The sequence below is a fragment of the Tupaia chinensis genome, unplaced genomic scaffold, assembly GCF_000334495.1.
Source record: "Tupaia chinensis unplaced genomic scaffold, TupChi_1.0 Scaffold000320_1, whole genome shotgun sequence".
Taxonomy (NCBI): Eukaryota; Metazoa; Chordata; class Mammalia; order Scandentia; family Tupaiidae; genus Tupaia; species Tupaia belangeri.
Window position 1 is genome coordinate 4,125,619 of NW_006159813.1, and position 26,005 is coordinate 4,151,623.

The following is a 26,005-nucleotide window of genomic DNA, read 5'->3' on the forward strand; positions in this document are numbered from 1 at the left end:
CGCCCCGGACAGCTGCGCTCGTCGGCGTCGGCGCTCTCCAGCTCTTCGTCCTCCTCAGGGTAGTACTCCGGGGCCGGCGGCGCTCCAGCCGGGGCCGGGGCCGGAGCCAACAGCCCCGCCGCACTCATGTTGCCTCTGACCACAGTTGAGCGTGCCCGGAGGAGACCGCCGCCACTCGGGCTGAGGACTCGACGTCTCCCTCTCAGCGCCGGACCGTGTCGCCAACTCGAGGAGCCGGAGCGGAGGCGACCCCTTCCCCGTCTCCGCCGAGCTCCGCCCCCAGCGCCCGCGCTCGGCAACGGGGACCTCGCGCTGCGGGCGACTTCCGGGTCGCGAGCTGCCCGACGATGGCCTGACTCCGTCATCCTTGAGGGAGAGCAGAGGCCGCGCCGTTCGTCCACTTCGCCAGGATCCCAGCTCCTTCATTGTCGTCTTAAAATTCTCAACGGGCGGTGGGGGAAGGGCCGAGGTCCGTTCCCGTGAGTTCGGCATATCCATGGGCAGCCTAGCCACGGTCAGGACCCCGGAGTGCAGAGGAGACTTCCGGGAACAGCCGCCAGGCGGCGCCTGGAGCCAGAACTAAGGCGAGGGATCCTGTGAGACCTGAGGGTTTGCAGGGCCGCTGGTGGGCGGAGGTGGTCTTTTCCCGAATTTAAGCTTGTGAGCCACAGAACCATCTCATTAGTAGGTCAGGAAATCTACCCACCCAGGGTCTGCGTGATCATGCGGAAAATGAAAAAAGAGAGCCTAGCTCCTCCCCTAAAGTGGCGCTTTATTAAGAACTGAAATAAAGACAAGGCTGCTGATCCCCCATCCTGGGATCAGCAAAACGATTATTTTCCTAGTCTTTGGAAATCTTATTGGATAGGTTTAATGGACAGGATGTGCTCCGATTTTACAAATGAGAAAAGAGCTGTCATTTGCCTTAAAAATGGTAGCGTCTGGTCTGCTTTGTTTAGACTCCTAGACCCAGGCCCTCCACAGCACAGATGCCTCAGATTTGCTCAAATACTTTTTTTTAAGTGTTTTTGCCTAATCCAAAAAACTTTCTAACCGACTGTTAGCTGAGAAGTGGAGCCTTTGCCTACAGGAAGTAATTTGGCTAAAGTAAGGAGAGCCCCGGGTGGAAACTGAGAAAGCTGAGCATCTGCAAGAATTTGTGTGATTCCCTCACATTTAGGTGTCCTTTTGCTGAAAGCAATATGGTCTAGATGTTTAGCAAGGAAAAGGGCCCAGAGATGTTTAATGGTTTGTCCAAAATACCCCTACTATGTTGCAACCAACTCACCATAGAAGTAACGACTAGAAAAGCCAAATGTAGATGTTAAATCCAGGGTCGAACCTAATATTCTAATTCTCAGATTCTTTGTGATCAAGTTTAACTCTGAAATGGTCCTCAAGGAGTCATCTGAAAATGAGAAACTTTATTCTCATCCTATTTATTTTAACATTCATTTACTACTTTAATTAAAATCTTGGCTGTTTTGTTAGGAATTTTTCCTCCCCACAAAATTCAAGAATTTCCATGTCGAATGCAGCAATGTCCTTCCAGGAGTTGAGAGATCTTCTGAAGCTCTCTAAATAACAGAAGTTCTTAGCACTCACTGTAGGTCTGCCATCTATATTTAAACGAGGATTTCAGAACTGTCTCTTGTCCAAAGGATGAAGTCATTTTCTTTTTTTGTGCTGTTGGATCACATCTGAATTATTTGTAATCAACTATATTGAGTAACTTTGAGTTCCTATCAGGAGCAATAATCATAGAGCTGGAAAAAAATTTTAGAAATCAGAGTTCATTGATATAATGAATGCAAAAAAAAAATAGTTGATGTCATTGCTAAATGGTTTCCTTTCACGATGCTGGGGTTTTTAATCTTGCTTGTGTTTCATGTCTATTTCTATCTTCTTAATTGCAAACAGCATCTGCTAGTGGTCATGCATTTCTTTTTTATATGTAATGAATAGACACAGCTGAACTCCAGTGGTAAGCACTTACCCACGTTTTCTATCTTATCGATAGATTGCCAACTGTAAAACTCGTAGGCTGAGCTCTTAACTAATGCTCTTCAGTGAAGGTGACCTACTGAAAAACATTCTCTCTTGACTTTAGTCTTGTCCAACCCTTGTAGTATATAATGTATATAATGATTTTGGACAGTCTCTTTTGACCTATAAAAATGAAGTTCCCCTTAAAGCCAACTTTTACAACCCTGAAATCTTTCTCTGTGTCCTTTCCCATAATGGTACTTAGCCACACTGCTCAGGAAACATCAACTTCAGAACTCCACTTGACTTAAAAGAAGTCCTGCCAGCACCATTTCCACAACCTCTTGTACCTCCAGGCACTCTCTGCATACTGTTACAACCACATTACTTTGGACTTGGAACAGGGTATGCTTTTTAAACGCTAAGGGAAATATTTACCGTTTAGATACGGTTTTTAAACACTAAGGGAAATATTTACTGTTTAGAACACAAACCGTGTCAGCAACTTTTTTTTAACGTTAATGATGGAGGGGTTTCTGATAGCTAAGGCCTATGTACCACCAAGGCTAGGATCCCAATGCGTTCCTGAAATGAAGCAATTTCTTTATAAAATATTAACCTGTCAAAGTCCATAAACTTATTTGAAGTCTAGAGGTGAGGAAAGCATTTTTGGCTTCTAATTTTGATTGAACCAACATAGCCAGTTTTTCAAAAATAATTTTTAAAATGGATCTGAATAACATGATGCCCTTTCACCCCAGCAGGCTCCCTTGTGGCTTGGGTCAAGATGGATCTCTTCATTATCACAAGTTGCACTTTGGTCAAAGCTCATTATTGATGATTCATACAGAATCATTAAAACCTGTGGGCCTGAAAAAGGTTATGTTGAATTAGGCTTGCTGAAACCTTGCTAAATTAGTTAACAAGCCTCCTCCTACCACAGTTCCTGTTTTTACTGTCATCAAAACCCACAAACTGGGTACATCTAAAGCTCTGTCCTTGTGCCTACCCAGATGTGCTCCGACCATGTTCAACGTTTATTTGCCAGCAGTATGCATCTAGTATATTTTCTCTAACAGTGTTAAAATGACGTCTGTGGAACGCAATGCAAAGGAAGTCTTCCCTGACAGAGGGTTTAAATCCAAGAAACATTTACAAGTCCTAGGCCAATAAACGCTTCATTAATTTAGGGCAGAATTACTTTAAAAAGCTGTACAAGGTCTAACGAGGGAGTGAGGTCCTCCCCAGGGGCTCTAACATGGTGGTCTCTGGGACTCTCCCAAGAAAAGTAAAGGCGTGGGGAGGAGTACCATGAACTTTGACCCAGAGCAGAACAAACAAGACTGACCGCACCCCAAGCTGGACCCGTGGGTAAGTGAAGTTGCAAGGTCTTCCGTGTCTGAGGAAACCCCGCCCCACTCCGTGCCGCCCGCTGCCGACACACCAATCCCCGGGCTCCATCGACCGCTCGGTTTCCCAAGCATGTCCAATCAAATACCTATATCCGGGCCCTGTGTTGTGCCCCACGATCAGGGAAGGTCAGTAGAGAGCCTATCGGAGCCAAGCTGGGGGCGTGGTCTTGGAGTAGGGGGCGGGAAGACTGAGGAGGAGGGGCGGAGCGCGCTCGGCGCAGTCGGGTGCGATTGGCCACCCCTGGCAGGAGCCGCACCTCGGACAGCAGCAGCGGCGACCGCGAGAGGGTCTGTGTGGAGCGGGGCGCCGGGGTCCTGCGCCGAGAGTGGGACGCCAGGCGGAGACCGCGGGCGGAGGCTTGGCCCTGCTAGATCTCGCACTCCGCGGCCGGACCGTGGAATCCAACAGGGGACAAGGCGCCCGAGAGCGACTCGGGAACAAGTGTGGGAGAGGAAGCGGCGGCGGCGACGCCGGGCCCGGGGGTGGTGACAGCAGGTCTGAGGTGAGAGCTCCGGGGCGCGGGGCGGTGACAGCGTGAGCCGAGGCGCGGGGACCCTGGGCGGAATGAGGCCGGGGAAGATCCGAGCGAGGGGAGTTCCAGGAGTGGGTCTGACAGTGCGAACTGTGGAGAGGGGACCCTGAGAGGGTCCCGGACAGCTGGGTGAGGTGAGGGGACTCTGAGAGGGACCCGAACAGCAGGGGACACTGAGGGACCGGGCAGCAGGTTGAGAGATAAGGACCCCATGTGAGCTTACGACAGCGGGCTTAAAGGGGAGAGGACCCCGAGAAAGACCGGGACAGCGAAGTGAGTGGCGGAACCCCAAGAGTAGCCAGGACATAGAGTCTGAGGAAGAGACCCCGAGAGGGTCCGGGTATCGTGCAAAAGGGTGGGGGTCTCCGAGACCGGACCGGACTTCGTATAAGGGGAGGGGTCCCCGAGCCGGGCCGGGACCGCGCGGTGAGGGTTTGGGACCCGGAGAGGGGACGAGACTGAGAGCTTGACGGGGAGAGGACCTGAAGAGGGGCCAGGACAGTGGGGCTGAGGAGAGGGGACCCCGAGAGGATTAGGGAAGTGGTTTGAACGGGGGGCTGGGGGAACAGGCCCGGCGAGGGGCGGTGAGCCCAGTGTGCAGGGTCGAACCCCCGCCCCGTGCAGCGCCGACCTGGCGGGGAGAAGCGAGGAAGCCGCGAAGGGTCGCGCCCGCTGAGCTGTGGAGACCCCCAGGACTGCTCGGCGAGGAGCCTCAGTCCGGGTCGCGGCGCCTGGCGAGTGGGGACGAGCCGCTCCCAGCGTCTGTAACTGGTGATCTTCTGGGGTGGCGTGTGAGTCCCCGGGACTCTGGGGGCACTCGAAGCCGGGGTTATGTAATTGGCCATCTCCGAGGTGGAACGCACGGGCTGGAGGGGCTGGCAGCAGCGCTGAGATCGGGGAAGATCTGGAGAGATGCGCCGCTGGCCTCTGCCCACTGGCCGGCTGGCTTCTGATTCCTTCACTAAAGTTGGATGCGTTTGCCTGGGACGCCAGGGGCTTCCTGACCTTAAAGGAAACGTCAGGTGAAAAGTTGGAAGGGGCTTCGTCAACCCTTTACAGGACGCTGAAAGAAAAAAACGATTCTTTTGGAGACCCAGGTGTTAGCTTAATTAGGATGTTCATTTTGATAGATCTTTGTATTTTCCTGGAAGCCTTCCTTTCCCCCCACCCCTTCATTTTAGCTCAAGGAGCTAAGAAACTTTTTCAGATTTGGCAGCAAGTCAATGTCAATGTTTACAGTGCAGATTTAAATGAACTATCCTAGGTTTGGAATCTGAGGTGTTTCACTTACAGGTTGGAGACAGATGGAAGGTCAAACTAAATTTTTTAAAGAGTGGTGTTGGAGTCACTAAACTAAGAGCTCTTTCCAATTAGAATTCTCATCCCAAATGCTACCAGGACTGAGCTGTAGGCATAATTCCAGGACAAGCTAAGGAGAGAGATAAGCCTATTTAAACCAGATACTGTATGTCCTAGTGGGAGGCAAGTGTGTGTCTATGAAAACGCTGAAACAAACAGGGGGAAGCCATAGAGGGTGGGAATTAGTGGGACAGCCTCTTACTTTGATGGATGTGAAAATTAAACTAATGACCAGGCTAGTTGTTCACAGTACTTTAGATATGTTAATACTGCCCTGACTACCTTTCAAGCATTCTCTCAAATGCACATGCTTTGTTCATTTTTGGTACCCAGCAGTTTTGAATGTTTATTAAATTCTACTTTTCTCCATGTATCACTTCTCACCTCTTCTCTTTTTGGCTGGTTTCTTTTTAATAGAAGTAGACTTAGAAAAATGATGGTTTTCAAAAAACAATGGGGAATGTGGTGCCCATATAATTTCAGAGTCATTTAGATAGCTCCTTTGTTTCAGTGTTCAATGTGTCTTATTAGGAGTCTTTTGCCTGTGTTTAGTAATGGGCAACTTCAACCAAGAGGAAGAAAGAAATGGTGCATTAGTTCCTGAAGACATAATGTAGTTCTTCTTCCAAAGAACTGCTATGTAAACCCAAGATAAAACTTACTGAAGTCATTTTCATCAGGATGATAATAAATAGAGGCCATGCACTGTTTAGGGATTTTATTTGACATTAGCTGATACAGTACTGTCCTTATATGGTTTCAGAGAGCGTGGCGCTTGGTGTGGTTTTGAAGAGACCAGACTTCTATGACTGGAAGTCCTCACCGAGAAACAAGTTAGAGATTAGAGGAAAAACAATAGCAAATATAAATCTAAAATCTGGACACTATCATTTAAGATGTACTGAGTGTGCTGAGCGTCTTTTTTTTTTTAAGGTTATGTTATAGGGCGTGTGTGTTCTCCAAAGAGAGAAAAAGAGGGGAAGTGAGAAAGCGCCTCCAAAGGGAGGATGGCCATGCCACAATCCTTTCTCCTCCATTTTCCTCTTGGGATTTTTAAGCGTGAGTGCTCGCACACATGTCCACTGTGCCTTTCAAACCACTAGGTCCAGAATTTGAACCGTGCTGTCGGCCATATGGGATCCAGCTGCCTTAACTACCACACACTGGCTGGCCCCAAGTGTAATTTTTATATTGAATTTACTTTTCAAGAACATTAAGAAGGAATACAAGTAAAAATAATGTCAGTTAACTCATGAGGTTATTTGGTTATCATATATTTATGATGTAGACTAGTAACATATGAAATGTGCATAGAATAATTGGGAATCTTGGGAACAGCTAAACTTTCACCATACTTGTTAGGTTATTTTTGACTGGTACAAATGGCCATGGATATTTTTTTGTTTGTTTTAGAGAGAGATTTTTGCTATAGGGCACATGCACTCACTGGAGAGAGAGAGACAGAAAGTGAGAAATCACCCCAAGGGGGTGGGAGGAGTGGGGGGTGGCCAAACCACAGTCTCTTCTCCTGAATGCCCCTCTTGGGGTTTTGGGCAAGCACACGCATGTGCCCAGCATGAGTTTCAAGCTGCCATGTCCAGGACTGGAACCACAATTGACTATATGGGAGTCCAGTGACATAACCGTTACACCATCTGCTGACCCCAAAATGGCCATTTCTCAAGACCTAACATAAAATTTATTTTCTTGTAAGAAAGGAAAGGGCTCTGATACTCCCTGAGTTGATTACTAAGTCATTTCAACCACATTACATTATGGTATTGGTTCAGAGATGATGAAGAGAGATTCATTGTATTAGAATTTTTAGTAATAGGAAGAGCCTATTATACTTTATTCCTTAGGGGATAGGAGGAAGGGGATAAGAGGGTAGGAATTCTATGGGAATTTTTAAAATTTGTTTTACAAAAACAAAACTAAAAAACTAAAAAAAGATACAAATATGTGAAGTCAGTATACCTTTGCTTTTTTTTTTTTAATTTATTTCACTTTATTTATTTTTGCTTTGACCAGAGAGGGACAGAGAGAGAGAGGGAAAGTGAGAAAGCAAGCCACCAGGTCCAGGACTTGAACCATGGTCCGCCATGTGGGAGTCCAGCACCCTTAACCGCCACGCCACCTGCCAGCCCCTACCTTTGCTTTTTTAAACTGTTTATTTTCTATTAAAAAATATAAAGACATCAAGATGCAGCCTTACACTTCCATACAAATGATGATAGCTACTGCAAAATGCAAGCTCTGTGTGGGTACTTGAACTATTCTTAGTTCACCAGATGCAAGTTCCGTCCAGCAAATACAATACAATAACCCATTTTACACTTTCTTTACCACTTGAGTTAGATACAGTCAAACCATTGTCTTCACAGTGACTACCTTGATATCTAATTTGGTTTAATGTTTAAGCCAAACTGAATAAATGTTCTCATTGCTTGCCAGTATTCACATTTGTTAATTTCAGTAGCATAGGAGAATGAATGAAAACTATTGGTACTTTAAAAAAAAAAAAAAAAAAAAAAAAAAAAGAGTCAAGCAAGAAAGCCTCTTTCCTTTATAATCTCTTTCTCCAGGCCTCATTTCTTTATTCCCTCCACCTTCTCCCAGAAGAAGACAGGCAGACTCATGATGTAGGGAAGGAAAGAAGAGTGGGAGGAAGGGAGGATGAATTTCATTTAAAGGTGTTTTGTGAAGACTTCAATTCATTTTCAATTGGAGGGGGATAATATTTTTGAGTTGTAGGTTGTTATACAATTGCATTTCTGCATAGAGAGTTTAATTTGCAATTGCTTAGCCTTACCACACATTTCATTGGTTACTTTATGTGTAAGGGCATATTAAATGTTTGTTACTGTTGCTTAAACTTAGTCTCCTTTTAGTGAAAGATGCATAAATGACACCTGTCTATAATATTTATAATTATAGATGTTATATCGAATGTTTCTTTTTGAAAGACTTTTGTTATAGTATGCGTTTGCTCGCCAGAGAGACAGAGAGAAACAGAAAGCAAGAAATCACTTTCCCAGGGTTATGGTCACCCACTATCCCTTCTTCTACATTCTCCTCTTGGTATTCTAGGCGCTCACACACACGCCCAGTGTAAGTTTCAAGTTGCCAGGTCTAGGACTCAAGCCAGTGCCTTAACCACTATGCCACCTGCTGTACCATTGATTCTTTAACTCATTTCCAAGCCAAAGGCACCAAATTAAAAAGAAAATTATAGAATTTTGTGAGAATGGGTGGCAGGTGGCATGGTAATTACAGCACTAGACTGCCACATGGCCAGCTACAGTTCAAGTCTAATCTGGCAATTTGCTTTCTCACTTTTCCTCTCTATCTCTGGTCAAATTTAAAAATAATAATAATAAATAAAATTAAATAAGATAATTCTTTAAGGGAACAGCTGATGGCATAATGGTTATGTTGCTGGGCATAGTTGACAATGGTTCAAGTCCCAGACTCGGCAGCTTAAAATTTACACTGGGCATATGTGCACACGTACCCAAAATCCCAAGAGGAGAAGGGATTGTGGTGTAGCACCTTCAGGGGATGCTTTCTCACTTTCTGCTTCTCTGTCTCTCTGGTGAGCGCATGCACCCAATAGCAAAAAAACTCTCAAAATATAAATAAAATAAAAATAAATAATTATTTTTTAAAAGAATTTTTATGTGAACCAGCAAGAATTAAATTAATAAATTTGTTGTTCCAGCTGTATGTTGTTAAAGTTACCTATTTTGTTTTGTTTTTGAGATTTTTGCCTTCTGTGGGCCCCAAAGTTACCTACTTTATTAATCAAATCATTATAGTATATATTTTTGTCTGTCCAACTTGAGATTGTTGGAAATATTGAGGTATTTTTAAAATCTTTCTAAATGATTTCTATTTGACAAACTAAAAGGGTAATTCCTTGGCAACAGAATGAGACTTAGGGGCCAATTTCTTGATTTGTTATCACAGGTCAGTCTCCTAACCATTTGTCAGCCATCTCACAAACTCATTTTTCAATCCTTGAAGGAGTAAGAGAAGGAAGGTGGCTTGGAATAAACATTTTACACCTAGCAAAACTTTCTCCCATTAAACAAAGAGGTGTGGCTCATGTGACTTTAAATCCTAACAATAGGAACTTACATGCTGGAGTCTGGTGTTTTGGGCCCTTTCACTTCACTGCTGGTCTCAGTGGAACTATATTTAGTGAAATCAACTCCACATTGTACATTTTATATTAATATTGTAGTCTGTTTGGGCTGACAGGTGGCATGGTGGTTAAGGGCACTGGACTCCCACATGTCTGACAGTGGTTCAAGTCCCAGACCTGGCAGCTTCCTTTCTTACTTCTTTTTTCTCTCTCTTTCTCACTCTGTCCTTCTCTGGTCAAATTAAAATAAATAAGTAAATAAAGTTAATAATTATTTTAAAAATATTGTAGTCAGTTGTCAGAGTACTCATTGAAGAGTTCATTTTTACTTTCACTATTTTTGAGGGACAAAGAAAATCTTTGTTTTTCCCATATCAAACAGATTCTATGCAATATATATTTTTATGCTTTGTTTTCTGTCTAATGACATTGGCTTACATTCATAGCAATCAAAGCTTATGAAAACTCAGATGCATTTTATTTATCTATTACAATAGATAGCACTAGACAGAATGCTCTTTAAAACAAACTAATAACCTAATTAGCTTTGGCAGTAGACACACTAAACAGAATCATAGTTCAGAGCCAATTTTTCATCCTGTTGTGAACATTGGCCTTTAGTTTTTGAAGTGTGTGTATAAATACATACATATTTTCAGAAACCACATGAGCATAGTTTTCAAATGATCTAGGTCAAGATTTAATAGCAGAGATACAAAATTACAGTAATATGCCTCAAATTTCTTTATGCCTCTATTGTTTCTTATGTAAAACTCTCTTCTGTCATTGGATACCAGGTCCCTGTGTACTGTTTGTCCTTTACTAACCTGTGAGTGCCTGGAAGGTAGAGACCTTTGCATCTCCCATGCCAAGCACAAAGTATAATGGATGCTCAATAAATATGAATTGAGTGAGTGAATGAATTAATGATCAGCAAATGAGGAGATTGTATTCATGTCCACACTTGATTTCTTATTCTCATGGAGGGCTTTTGGCACATCAAAAGCATGTGGGGCTTGCCTAGTGGTTAAAGAAGGCTGATCCCTGATCTTATGATTGATTGGGATTCAAATTCCAACCCAAGCAACTTAATAACACATTGGTCATGTGTGCGTGCATGCCCCAAATCCCAACAGGATGAAGAAATGGAGAAGGAATTGCAACATAACCACACCCTATTGGAGGATGCTTTCTCCTTTTCTGTCTCTCTATAACAATCGCACATGCCCTCTGACAAAATAAAAGAAAGGGAAAATAAAGGATGTTAGAGACAGTGATTAGTTTGCAACAGAAAACTGTTAGTATTATTTATTTACCACAGTAAAAACACTAGGACAAGGGACCAGCAGATGGCATAATGGTTATGTTGCTGGACTCCTACGTGGTTGACCATGGTTTGAGCACCAGACCTGGCAACTTAAAACTCATGCTGGGCATGTGTGTGTGTATGCCCAAAATCCCGGGAGGAAAATGGAGGAGAAGGGATTGCGGCATGGCCATCCCCCCTAGGAGGGGGATTTCTCACTTTCTGTCTCTCTGTGTCTCTCCGGTTAGCACAGGTATCCTATGACAAAAATCTCTCAAAAAAATTTTTTTTTAACTATAGCATGACACAATGAAAGAGGGAAGATCTCAGACCCAGACCTGGGTACCTATTTGGGCTCTGTTACTTTGTCAGCCACCCAGCCCTAGTAAGATTGCAAAAGCCTTAAGGCTCTCAATTCTCTGATCTATATAGTAAAAAAATAAAAGGGTTTACAAATAGTTCATGGAAAATAGGTATTATGACAAAAACTATGCATGGATTCCAAAATTTTTGCACCAAAATAAACTTGTACTTCAATTCCATTTTTCTTTGAACTTTTTTAAGTCCTCTTGTATACACACACATGTGTGTGTATACTGCTTTGTTGTTTTGAGGTCTTTGTTCCCACCCTTTCTTTTCTCTAAAATGCCATCTATCCTTCATTTCCCAGACCTACTTCTAATGCCTCCAGTTATGCTCTGACTGTACTCTTTGCTATTTTCTTTTTTAAGTTCCCCAAGTACTTATTGTGTACTTTTTCTTACTACATATTATTGTCTCTGATAGTACATAGTAGGGTTTGTGGCTTATGTTTATTTTATCCTTCTTAGATGTTCATTTTCTTGATTTTTTTTGAGAGATTTTTTTTTTCTATAGGGTGTGTGTACTCACTGGAAAGACAGAGACAGAAATCAAGAAATCATCCCCCATGGGGGATGACCACACCCCAATCCCTTCTCCTCTCAGGATTTTGGGCATGCATGCACATGCACCTGACATGAGTTTCAAGTCATCAGGTCCAGGACTTGAACCATGGTCAATTCTGTGAGTCCAGCACCTTAACCCCTACACTACCTATTGGTCCCTACCTTCTTTTTTATTTTTTTTTTTAAAGAAGTTTTAGGTATAGGACGCATGCATTCGCCAGAAAGACAGTGAGAGACAGAAAGCGAGAAATCACCCCCCAGGGGAGATGGCCACGCCACAATCCCTTCTCCTCCATTCTCTTCTCAGGATCTTGGGCACACATACACATGCATCTGGTGTGAGTTTAATTCACCAGGTCCAAGACTCGAACCACAGTCGACTACATGGGAGTCCAGCAATATAGCCATTATGCCAACGACTGATCCCCTACCTTCTTGATTTTTAAAAGGATAATGTCTTACACATCTAGATGAGTATCTTTTTTTCTTTTTTGTGAAACAGAGCAGATGCACATATAAGTGAGCGAATATATCTCAACAGGGTCTTGTAATGCCATGTTCTCCTTTCCCCAGCCCTCCAACTTCTCAGAGTCTTAGAAACCTATGTGCACCCCAGGCTGACCTGGGGATCTGAACCCCGAGTTGGCCATGTGGCTTCTAGCACTGTAGTTCATTACACTATAGACTATGCCACCTAGCTGGGGAGAAGTATATTATATCTTTCTTTTAATTTTAATTTCTCTTTTTTTTTTTTTTGGAGAGGTTTTTGCTATAGGGTGCGTGCACTCGCCAGACAGACAGAGAGAGATAGAGAGACAGCGAGAAATCTCCCCCCAGGGGGGATGGCCATGCCGCAATCCCTTCTCCTCCATTCTCCTCTCGGGATCTTGGGCACGCATGCACATGTGCCCGGCGTGAGTTTTAAACCACCGGGTCCGGGACGCGAGCCACGGTCGACTACGTGGGAGTCCAGCGACATAGCCATTACGCTAACTGCTGGTCCCCAAGTATATTGTATCTTAATTGTTGAATAGTATTACATTTAAATACTTTAGGTTGAAAATAATATTTAAATGTAAAATTATACATGTAATTATATATGTAATTATAAAATATAATTATTGTTGCCAATGAAGATAACAGTGATAATCCCTAAAAGAATTCTCTTCTGATCCTTAGATTTGGTAAATTGGATGCTAATGGTAACAAGGATGTAGAAATTTTTATGTTCATTTTTATCATTGATAATAGTCCTTAAAGTATCCTTTGAGTGTGGGATTTGTTATTCTATTTCTTTTTTTTGGGGGGGGGGCAGAGGTTTTTTGCTGTAGGGCGCATGCACTCGACAGAAAGAAAAAGAGAGACAGAAAGTGAGAAATTACTGCCCAGTGGGGATGGCCATGCCGCAATCCCTTCTCCTCCATTTTCCTCTCAGGATCTTGGACACACACGCACACATGCCTGGGGTGAGTTTAAGCCACGGAGTCTGGGACTTGAATCACAGTCAACTACATGGGAATCCAGCAACGTAGCCATTACGCAGCTGCTGGTCCCTTGTTATTCTATTTCTTTAGGTGTTATTTTTAATCAGGTGTCTTCTACTTTTGGGTCTTTGGAAATTTGTTTTTCTTTCTCTAAGTTTTAGTAATAAATAAGAATCTCTCGTTTGTGATGAGACATGGTTCCTTTGAGTCAGAGATAGACTCTGAGAGTTCAATACTCTAATCTTTTTTTTAGAATTATTTTTATTTTAACTTTATTTATTTATTTAAATTTGACCAGAGAGGGACAGAGCGAGAGCAAGAGTGAGAGCGAGAGCGAGAGAGAGAGAAAACGAGAAACCTAGCTGCTAGGTCCAGGACTCGATAGGAATCCAGCACCCCTAGCCACGAAGCCACCTGCAGGCCCTAATTTGTTTGTCTTTTATCCTTACATTAAGATTTACAGTTTGTGAAGGCAGGGATTGTATTTAACTCCTTGCTGTATCCCCAATTGATAGAGCAGTGCCTAGCATGTGGTAACTACTTGCTCAATAAATATTTGTTGAATGACTAAATAGAAAAATTTGGCTTTGGGAATTCCTCCAATTTGTTGTCCAAAAAGCTTTTGTTATTTTAAACATAAGGAAGTAATACCTTAAGGAACTTAAGCATAGCTTAGAAGAGTAGACTTTATCTGAACATTTTATTCTCTGGGTTTTAACATTCTTATTTGAACAACCTTGAATTTACTATATTTTTATTTTGTTGAATGCAAATAAAAGCCATTTCTACTACCACACCATACATCCAACATGAATTTGTCTCAATCTGGCTAAAACCTAAAAAACTGTCATTATTAAAGTATAATAGAAGCCTGTGGACATAACCTTTAGGCGTTCCAAACTAAGAAGATCAAAATAATAATAAAATATAGTCATAGAGGCATTATCCTTTTAAAAAATACTTCACTTGTTTTTCTTAAATGCTGATATTAACCCTGAAAATTTGTCAGATCAAACTTTTGATGTTAATTTGGAGTTGTTATCAGTTTTCTGCGTGAATAAGTAATCAGGTTTGAAATGTGTTTTAAGCCTGAATTAAAAGAACTTATTCACTGGTGACTCATGGTGAGATTTTTTTTTTCTCTTTCCTCCTGGAACATAAGCCATTGCCTCCAGCTTGGCTTTTTTTGAAACATTAAAACCATAGTGGACCCTACTTTCATATAGTGGGTTCTAGAAAGTTCTTTTAGGTGTAAAGTGGTAGCCTATTATAAATCACAATGCTTTTTAGTAGTTAGTACTAATTACAATTGATTTACCACAGATTTTTTCAATTTCTGCCGATCTGGAAGTTTTCTTATTATGTATATATGAAATTCTCAGAATTTCACTAAATAGTGTATGAATGACCACATGGACTTTATTTTGTTTGTCATTGTATTTTTGTACCTAAAACAGTGCTTCGCACCAAGAAGGCAATATTTGTTGGTTCAGCCCGAGTGGTGCAGGTGGCAGTGTAATGGACGTTAGTGCCACAAGTCACGTGGCTCACTACAGGTCCGAATTCCAAGTTGATCTGAAACACTGGGTACATGAGCCCAAGATCCTAATGTGCTGGAGCACTAGAGAAAGGAGATTGCATTGTGACAAGACTCTGTCAAGGGGGTCTCTCTCTCAACAAATAAATGAACTTACACGTCCAGCTGGTGGTATGGTCATTCAAGTGACTGGATCCCACATGACTGACTATGCAATAGGAGTCCTACACCCAGACACTTGAAAATCCTGCTGGGTGCGTGTGTGTGCATAGGAGGAGAAGGGATTTCACCCCTTCTTGGGGGTGTTTTCTCTCTGTGTCTCTGTCTCCAATGAGCACATGTGCCCTATAGCAAACTAAAAAATAATAAATGATTAAGTTGGGGCTGGCAGGTGGCATAGTAGTTAAGGTACTGGACTCCCACATGGAACTGCTGTTCAAGTCCTAGACTTGGTGGCTTGCTTTCTCACTTTCCCTTTCTTTCTGTCTCTTTCTGATCAAATAAAAAATAAATAAAATTAAATAAATCTTTTAAAAAATGAGTAAGGAAATGAATCAACTTTTTAAAAGTTCATGGAAAAATGGAATTAAAGTACAAGTTTTTAATTTTTAAAAGTATTTGTTGAGTGAAGTCACATACATTCTTAATACTAGTGCAGTTCTTAATTCTACTAGTGCACCTTAGAAAAATAATGAAAGTGTTGAAATAAATGTTCTACAGCCTCTTTTTTTTTTTTTTTTTTTTTGAGAGGTTTTCACTATAGGGCTCGTGCGCTCACCAGACAGACAGAGAGAGACATAGAGACAGAAAGTGAGAAATCACCCCCAAGAGGGGATGGTCACGCCACAATCCCTCCTCCTACATTCTCCTCTCGGGATCTTGGGCACGCACGCACATGCACCCGGCATGAGTTTTAAGCTACCGGGTCCGGGACTCAAACAGTGGTCGACTACGTGGAAGTCCAGCGACATAGCCATTACGCCAACTGCTGGTTCCCCAGTCTTTTTGAATTAGATAATCATCAGTTCGCAATTAACCAAATTTGGGAGGCTCTCTGTATTAGCCAAAGGTACTTCTGTCCTAATAGTTCCTAGCAATGATTGTGCCTGCGTTAAATCTCTTTTAGTGGATCACTTACAAAAGGAAGGGTAAATGGGCACCACCCAGAGGCTCTTGCACCTGTGAGCACCAATAGGCGCTGTTACAGGAAATACTTCAGCTTGCAGTACTGATAGTAGTATGCCGTGCTCAGTCACGCTGCTTTTTATCTACAGTTCCTTATTAGGGTCTTACAAAGTTTCTTGAAGTTTTTAAATATATATATATATTAATAGGCTAAAAGAATTAACTTTAAATTTAGAAATTAAAATGTGAATGGATAATTGCTTTTCCTTCATTATCGTGGAACTGAGGAATCGGTGAGTTGTCTTCCTCTAAATTTCTTTCTTTTGTAACCTTGTGTCCTGTGTAACTTTCCTCTAGCATGCAGAGGAGGGGAGTGGAGAGAGCCTACAAGTTAAAAATAATGAAAACTGTATCGGATATTATTACCAATGTTAATAACCAGTTCTGGTATTTATATGATACCATAACAGTAAGCACTGATAGAATTTCATAGATCTTTACATAAAATGTGTTTAGTTTGAACACATTTTCCCCTTTTGTAAGGACTGGGAGTGATAGTAGGGAGGAGGAATTCTAGAAAAATTTTTATTAAGTTCTTTCCAAAATGTTGAAATGTAAAGCTGTATAAAATGCTGTTGACGTTTACTATCTGACCAGGAAGTAGTCTCTGAAAGCCTCACTTATAAAACTAAGTGTCTATAATAACTTCCTTTCTCAGGATGAAGGTGCTGATAGCCTGGTGGTGTTCTTTTGAGTTGAGTTCAGTTTTATCTGTTCTGTAAGAGGCAGCTTTTTAAAGAAAACCATTTCTGAGATAAGCTTATTGATTGCTGTAGCTGAGTAAAGAATTTTTAGTCTTTAGTATGTTGGATTGGAAATAGAAGAGATGAATTTGAGATCTACTGTAAGTAAACTTAACTGGTGTTTTATTTTACACTTAATGTTTCATTAATAAATATTTTTGTTTAGACGTCATTAGTAAACAGAGGTAATTTAAACCCTGTGAATTTCATGTGAATTTATTTATGGCCTTAAATCAAAGTTCAAACTGAGAGTAATCAACCTCAAAAGTCATTGGTTTTATATGCTCTATTTATCTTAATTTTTAGCTTGATAGTCTACAAATAAGTACTAGTGGCAGTTTTTCAAAAATTGGATTTTTATTTTTCCTTTCTCCTGGATAAGTAAGATAATTTCTGAGCTGCAAATAAAGCATTGAAATCTTGTTTAAAGAGTCTTTTTAAAAGATGTAAAATATGCTAAAGGTCATCTTTATTAGGTGGATGCATTTTATGCTAATGAATGTTAGTATTATTTTAAAGCAGTATTTCAAAATTAACCTTCTCAAAATGGCACATTGCTCATCCCAGAAAGTTTTAAAAATAACAAAGCTGTTTCCTATTATTCTTCTTTCATGGAAAGGGAAAATAAGATGGAAGGCAAAGCAATTTCTTGAATGTCATACCAAATTTAGAGACAGAAAGATCAGAGGATTTGGTTACATTTACTTTGTTTTGTAATTTTGAAAATCATTTTAATACATAGGATTATTTACTTATTAAAGTATGAAAGTAAAATATTTTAGCTGTAAGGAAATAATTTATGGGACTACTCTAATTCATAAAATTAAATTAGATGAGGTAGGAAAGTGATACATTTTTATCTGACATCTCATAGTTTGTATGTTAAAAAGTTGTGAAATTACAACTGAAATTGATTTTGTCAATGTTTTTTGAATGAATTGAATAAAGTTTTTGTTTAAAAAAGTTAATGCAAAATATTTTAAAAACTGGAAAATCTGCTGTAAGAGTTTCTATAACAACTTTACTAGGCTCTTGGAACAAAATTCAAATGAAATATGTAGGCTAGCATGTAATCCCAACATCCACACTCCTAGCATTTTTACATGTTATATGTATAAGTGAAGTTTCACAAATACACATAGTATGCATTTTTATTCAGGGAGTATTGCTGTGGTTATTACTGATTTGGGGAGTGGAGAGGTCCTGTTCTTTCTCATGTATTAAAAAAAAGAAATTAAACATATCTGGTCATCTTTGAACACATTGCAGGTGTTTTCCTCAAGATTTATAAATGTTAAAGGTTTAAAAGTTCAAATTAGGTGAATTTCAGCTTTCATAGGTAGGCCTTTTATGATTATCTGAATATTATAGTATCAGTCCAGAAGTATCCCAGAGTAGTTTGGATGGGGGTGGGGCAGAGGAAGTGGGTGGTGCTTTGCCTTGACAGATTATTGCAGATTATATGGCTGCCTGCCAAAACGCCACTAGTTGAAGGGAAAAGTGGAAGTTACTAACTGCATCCTATTAATTTATACATATTTATTTAACCAGTTATAACTGCTTGCTGGTTTTATACATAAATGAGAAGTTTTCAAAACTTGACAGAACTATTTGACATGTGCTTAATCTTCTATTCTCTAGTTTCTTGTGGTCATTTTATCTCCAGTCTGCATAGATCATCCTGACCCTTTTGTGGAAAGCCACAAATAGGGCCTTCCCTTTTGGGGGAAAAAAAAGGTGGTGAGAGGAGACAGAACTTAAAATTACAGCTACTTCATTTTCTAGTTAAAAATATTGTAGAGTTAAAATATAAGGCTCTCATCAAATTTAGACAAGCTACTCTTAGGAAGGAGTTTACCGTTCTAGATTGTTCTGGTTCATCTTGAAATTGAGATTCTTACTGTTGCAACATAAAAGGAAGCTTTGTGAAGGAAATATGACATCTATGCCCAGATGCATAAGGAGGGAATTACAGTGGAGAGTTATTTTTAGAAGCATCTTCTTATGAATATATTTTATGTACTGAGAAAAATCTTTAAAAGGTTAGTTTCACTCATAGGGAGTTATACATTGTTCAGGTCACTGGATATTCTACTAACAAAATACTTCTTAAAGCATTTTGATGTCACCAACCAACCTAGTTAAACTGGCTGATGTAAGTAGTAGCTTTTTTTCTTTTTTTAGGTTTTAGGGCAAGTGTGCTTCTGGAGAGACACAGAGAGAAAGGGAAGGTAAAAATCATCCCCCAGGGTAGATGGCCATACTCGTGATCCTTTCTTCTCCATTCTCCTTTTGGGATTTTGGGCTTGCATGCACATGTGCCCAGTGTGTTTGTCAAGCCACTGAGACTTGAACTGCAGAGTCAGCCATGTGGAATTCAGCACCTTAACTACCACATCAAGTGCTAGTTTAGTACTAGCACTCTTTTAATGTGGACAAATTGGAAAGATATTTACATCTTGTCAATACACTTAAATAGTAAAAATTATATAAGTTGTCCTACTAAGAGAGGGGATAAATTCCCAAGTCATGGCAGTATCCCACTCTCCTTAAGGAACAGAGAACAGTGTTTTCAGTTACCAGGAAGATTACAAGTGAGTCATAAAAATCTATAATTTGTATAATTGACAAAGTTCTTAAACCTGATGCCCCTCCCTCTTTTACCCAGCGAGTAACTTGTCCCGCTGCCTTATATATTTTTTTACTTTTGGTTTCTGTCACAGATATTGGGGGTTGGCAGTATAATCTAATGATTAACAAGGAAACAGCAGATGAATATGTCTGCCACTTGCTATCTTAGTGACCTTGCACAAATCCTTTAATATCCCCCAACTCTAAAATGGGCATAATCATAGTACTTCGTTCACAGGATTGTTGTGAGGTCTAAGTAAGATTATGTATAAAAAGCACGACTTTGGCCACACTATGAAGGAAGAGTTCAGTGAGTAAAAGTAGTGAAGCTTATTTTTGCTCATTATATATAGTTCAGTTCTCATTCACAGTTCTAGCAGAAAACAATCATGAGAAGAGACATAACAACACATGATAACTTGTAGAGATACTTGAACTGATGTTACCATAATGGAAGTATTTAGAAAATGCCATGGGAGCATGTGTTAGTCCATTCCATTGTTAATAACAGAAAAAGGCTACTGATTCTAGGTAATTTAAGAGAATAGAGGTTTATTTAGCTCACAGTTTGGAGATCCAAGGTCCAGGGGCCACATTTGGTGGTGGTGGTTGTGGGGATCTTCTGGGTGTGTCAATATGGCAGGTGAGGAAATGTGGTCTGTGTTCCATCTAGGTCCCTGAGTCTCTGATCTGGTCTCCCCTTTACTTCTAGATCCATCAGAATTCAAATTAATGACATTAATCCCAGTCTCTTCCCAAAGGCCCCACGTTTCAACACTATAGTCTGATTAAGTTCTCGCCCCTTTTTGTGAGAGATTTATGCTATAGGGTGTGTATACTCACTGGAGAGACAAAGAGACAGAAAGTGAGAAATCACGCCCCAGGGGGGATGGCCATGCTACAGTCCCTTCTCTGCTCTCCTCCTGGAATTCTGGGCACACACGCACATGCGCCTGGTATGAGTTTCAAGATGCCAAGTCTGGAACTCAAACTACAGTTGGCTATATGGGAGTCCAGCACCATAATCCCTATGCTGGCTTCCAATTTTTGCCCTTTTAATCCTATACAACAAAATTAGCTTTGTGGGACACCCAAACTATATATCACACAAACCATATCAGAGCACATGAATGAAATCCATAAATTTATGTCACTTTGCTTACCACACTATGTGCTATAAATTCAAGAGGATAAGGAGAGGTGACTATAGATTTAATAATTATTAGTTAAAGAGGTTATATAATCTGACAAATTTAGCTTTAGTAACATTTTTCTGTTTAATTTCAGAGACTTTCTTCCTAAATTGATAACATAACTCAGGAAAGCAACATGGCAATGTCTTGACTTTTTTGTTAAAGAATTATTTTATTTCATTTTATTTATTGTTATTATTTTACTTATTTATTTTTTTATTATTCATACATTAAATCGCCATACATCATTTATATTGTGAAGAGATTTTACCTAGCATGATACACACCTCAGTCCATCCCAGCTGAGACCACCATACACATCCTTGTCAACAGATAATAAATCTTATCTATGTCCCAGAAGTGTCTTATCTCTCCATTTTCTCCCCAAATTTCCTATGCTCTTCCCCTCCTACACACACTTTCCACTTTGTCTCTAGTGCCCATTCCAATTTTTAATACTTTTATGTTCTCCAGTCTTTTAGTCTTTACCATAGAGTGCAGACAGTATATGTTAAGGAGAGACATACAATGTCTCTCTTTTATAGCCTGACTTGCTTCACTCAGCAACAAATCTTCCATATTCATCCACTTTATATCAAATTCCAGGACCTTGTTGTTTTTTATGGCTGAATAGTATTCCATGGAGTATATGTGCCACAATTTTTCAATCCATTCATCTATCTGTGGACATTTGGATTGGTTCCATGTCTTAGCAATCATGAATAATATTTGCAATGAAAATAGTTGTACAAGTGCTTTTCTGACTGAGTGCTCTCCTGTCCTTTGGGTAGATACCCAGGAGTGCAATTGCTGGATCATATGGTAGTTCTATTTGAAGGTCTTTGAGGAACCTCCAGAGAAAGAAAAAGAGGAAAAGTGAGCAAGCAAGCTGCCAGGTCTAGGACTCGAGCCATGACTGAACATTTGGGAGTTCAGTGCCTTAACCACTACACCACAGGCTAGCGCTAGTATTTAAAAAACAAACAAACAAACAAACAAACAAAAAAAAAACAAAAAAAAAAAACCCCCTCAGTTAATCGACTGTTTTTGTTTTCTTCTGAATGGAAATGCTATAAGATAAAGTCTTAAGATTTTTAAACCAGCGTAAATGTTTTTGTTGTTTGTTTTGGTGGAACCAGATGATAGAGAATATCTTTTTGTGTATAAGAATATTTTGATGTTTTCACTGTAAGATTCTCTAAAGATTCTATTCTATAATAGGTCAGTTAACTTTATTCACATAGAAAAAACATTAAAATGAATTCTTACATGAGCAGACTTTCATGGGGATGTGTGAGTGAAGTGCATGTGAAATTTGGGAGCACTAAACAAAACCAGAAAGCTACCTACAAGGTAGTTGAAAATATTTAGTCATTGTGAATATATCTGTAGTATTTGAAATTTTAGTCCTTAATCTGTAGTATAACCCCCCTCTCTAGTAGCCAGTCTTTGGATTACTCTGTCTCTTCCTTGTTTCTGATACTCCCCACTTTTACATTGCTGTGAAAATACACTCTATCTCCTGCACCTACTGTATTCAGACCCTTACTGCCTCACTCCTGAATTATCAGTCACCTTCCTTCATTTCCGTCTCTTTTTTCCAGCTCATCCTGATTAATTTTTAAATGCTACTTTCAGCATCTCGCTCCCCTCTTTAGAGAGGTTCTGTGATTCCCTGTTTTGCACTTCATTAAATCTAACCTCTTTTGCCTGGCTTTCAACATCCTTTCTAGTCTGTCCCCATATAATTTATCTGGCTTTGTTTTCTGTCCTTGGGTCCATCCTTTCTGTTCTATTGCAGTCAGTCTGTCTCTAGACCACACTATATTCACTCGACCACATTATATTCATTCGAGTCTGTGCCTTTGGTACTGTTATTTATGTACTTGACCCAGAAAGGCCTCCTCTGGAGCATCTCTCTGCCTACAACCTTTAAGACTATGTGGAAAGTGTGTTTCCTGTCTGAAGCTTTTGCTGACTATTTCAGCTCTTAGTGTTTTGCTTCAAACTCCCAGGTGGTTTTTAATTTAACAAATCAATGAACAAAAATGTGTAGTGTTTTATATCATCTACTATTATAGTTTTACTAATACAAACATTTTGAATACCAAGAGTGTATTTTAGAGTTAATTTTTTTTTCTACTTCCTAGCCTAATGCTGAGGTACCTGACTTGGATTTGAAGGGAAAGAAAAGACAGTAAATCTATTTCATCATACTTACCTAAGTTAAGTCAATAATCTGAGTAACATTAAAGGGACCTCAATATATTGGGTCAGGTCTGTCACCTCATTACAGAAAAATGTGATATAAATTAAGGCTACTTTACTTTTCTTTGTGAGAAGCTATTTATATAAAAAAGACTAAATAGTTCATGGAAAAATAAATTAAAATACAAGTTTATTTGGTGAAAAAAGTTTGAAGTCTATAGTTTTTTCATAATGTGTATTTTACATGAATTTTTGGAAGACCATTATGTATATGTATGTATGGATAAATACACATAAACACACATATACATATATATGTGATTTTGTTATCTCTTAAAGTGATATGGCCAACTCACTAAGAGGCTTAGTTATGATATTAACTTTTTACTCTATCATTAAAAATGAACTATAGTAAGTTAATTTTATGTATTATTATTATTTTATTTAAACAGAGATGCAGGGGTGGAGGGGGCAAGGGAGGGAGCAAGAAAACAAGCCACCAGGTAAAGGACTCAAATTACAGTCAGTATGTGGAAATCCAGCACCTAACCACCACACCACCTGCTGGCCCCTCAGTTAATTTTATATAACCAAGAAGTATATTTTCTATGTTATTCTATGCAAAAATGCATCATGAGGGGCCAGCAAGTGGTGTGGTGGTTAAGGTGCTGGACTCCCACATGGCCGACCATGGTTCAAGTCCCGGACCTGGCATCTCACTTTCTCACTTCCTCTCTCTCTCTCTCTTTCTCTCTCTGTCTGTCTGTCTGTCTGTCTGTCTTTCTCTGGTCAAATTTTAAAAATAGTAACAAATAATATTAAATAAATCTTTAAAAAATGTGTTATAACTTTCCTTACAACCCAGTAATTTTCTATAATAAGTAATATAAGTATAATTAAGTGCTTACTGTGTCAGGCTTTGTGAATGGGGTACTAAAATTAATTATACATGATTCCTGCCCTCTAAAAATATTATGAGACTCTATTAGGGAAGAGAAAATAATATATACTCAGAAAATTAAATATAAGAATACTTGTTACTTCAATTGAGTGTTTATTGCTTCAGGTATCAATTACTCTTCTTTTTTAAGAATTATTTTATTAATTTCATTTATTTACTTATTTCAGTTTGACCAGAGAAGTACAGAGAGAGAGAGAGACAGAGAGAGAGAGACAGAGGGAAAGCGAGAAAGCAAGCCACCATGTCCAGTACTTGAACTGTGGTACTTGAACTATGGTTTGCCATGTTGGAGTCCAGCACTCTTAACCACCATGCCACTTGCCAGCCCCTATATATATCTTATTTTGTATTGATGCTAAAAAGTACACAGGACACTTACATGAAAACTTTTTAAATGTAAAATGAATTATATATGTGAGAGCATGGGTATTTAAAAATGGGTTGTATATATAAGAGCATGGGTATTTGGAAATGTCTAGCTAATACTTTGGATTCATATTGATGCTTAGATACAGATGCAGTAACACTATGCCCTTTGTTCATGTATTTATTCAGTAATTTTTTAGAGTTATTTATTTAATTTATTTATTTGTTTTAATTTGTTTTGAGAGAGAGAGAAGAGTGAGAAAGCAAGCCACCAGATTCAGGACTCAAATCATGGTCGGCCATGTGGGAGTGTCCAGCGCCTTAACCACCACGCCACTTGCTGGTCCCCTATTCAGTAATATTTACTGAGCATGTGTTTGTGCCAGGCCTTGCACTAGTGCTGAGACCTTTTCAGGTGTGATGGAATATAATTTAGTTTTTAGCCTATTTCAGATATTGTGAACAAAGCATCAGATACATAGGGACAGTGGCTAATCAGAGGTCTTTGAATCACATACCAAGAGGTTTGAACTTTGAACAGGAGATAGTGAAGCCATGTAAGGTATTTGAATAGAGGAGACTGATGCAATCTGGGTCTTCAAAAGATTACTTCATTGATATTTTGTAGAATGACTTTAAGGAAGAAAGAGATTGGTAGTGAGAATTTAGACTGGTAATAAGGTTCTGGAACTAGGACAGCGTCAATGGAAAAGAAGAAAAGCAGCTTGTGAGAGATTTATTGAGGGCATTAACAACTTGGGGGAGAGAGCCAAAAGCACAGGAGTGAGTCAGATAAATTAGAGAAAGTGTAGGGAGAAGAGAAGAGAGAGAGCAAGATACTTGTGTTTAGAGGTGAGAGAAGACAAGCCAGCAGAGACAGTTTGGAGAGGAATTAATAGAGGACTATGCCACACAGCCAAGAAATGAGAGCTTTGTAAGGAGATGCTGCATCAAGGTTATGGAAGAACATGACCTGAGAAGAATCCTAGTTCCTCTGGAGTTGAAGAGGTTGGAACTTGTGAGTCCATTATTCTCAGAGAATCTTCCTGTCAAGAAAATTTCCTCCTCCTCCCCCAGTAAATGATAACTTGAGCATACTTTAAGAAAAAGGAGAGGGGTGAATTAATAAAATGAAAAGGCAAAAGGATAAGGAATGAAGAAGCCATTCGTGGGCCAGCCAGATGGTGTAGTAGTTAAGGTGCCTGGATCCCACATGGCCAAGTACACAGTTGGAGTCCCTGAAATACGCCAAGTGCATGAATATGTGTGCCCAAAATCCTGAGAGGAGAATAAAGGAGAAGGGATTGTGGTGTGACCATTCCCCTGGGGAGTGATTTCTCACTTTCCCCCTCTCTTTCTCTGGTGAGTACACATGCCCTGTAGCAAAAACTATTAAAAAGAGAGAGAAAGAGCATTTGTTATTGTTGTTGAGAGGTGGCTAACCTTGAAAAGGAAGACCAAAGGATGAAGATGTTTGAGTATGCAGAGAAATTTTAAGGTGAAATAGAGAAAAATTGAGGAAGCTTACATTGAATGACTTCACTATATTGGGGTTGTCAGTAAAGTCATAATGTACTTTTCTCTGTTTTTCTACACAAAATTACACCATGGCTTTTCTAACAACCTAGTAGAATTTATAATATTACCATTTTTAGTAGTACTATGCATAGACTAGTTAGAATTAGCTCAGACAGGTGTAAAAAGATTGAACTTAGTCTTTCCATCCTGTATAAATGTTTCATTTTTTAGCTGTGTATTGAACAGATCTTCACCTATGCTTTTAAATGAATTTGCCTCCCAGTAAGCACCTCTGGTAATTATATAGCCTACCAGTTAGGCCTGTTGAATCCACATTTCTGCTAATTATTCAAGCTTTGTATTCTGAGTGCTAATAGTAATGGAAATTCAAGTACAGTATTTTGTTTAAAACTTAGTTCATGATGTTCAGTTTGAAATTTTTATGTAACTATTTTATACTTTCTAAAAGATGCCCAGAAGTTTATTTTTTGTTTTTGAAATTTGATGTAG

The 26,005-nt window shown here is 39.8% G+C and overlaps 2 protein-coding genes across 2 annotated transcripts in view; one reads left to right on the forward strand and one right to left on the reverse strand.

The window, feature by feature from the left end:
• Positions 1 to 300, reverse strand: part of SUDS3 (SIN3A corepressor complex component SDS3) — a gene marked incomplete in the record, with an annotated part of 42,313 nt that extends 42,013 nt beyond the window's left edge. Inside the window, 1 exon segment of the mRNA XM_014588977.2 lies at positions 11 to 300. Within this exon segment, the coding sequence (XP_014444463.1) occupies positions 11 to 128 (118 nt within the window).
• Positions 301 to 3,612: 3,312 nt separating this feature from the next.
• Positions 3,613 to 26,005, forward strand: part of TAOK3 (TAO kinase 3) — a 220,125-nt gene continuing 197,732 nt past the window's right edge. The window contains exon 1 of the mRNA XM_006151557.3: positions 3,613 to 3,901. The gene's annotated coding sequence lies outside the window, so the exon portion shown is untranslated. The remainder of the gene's footprint in view (positions 3,902 to 26,005) is intronic.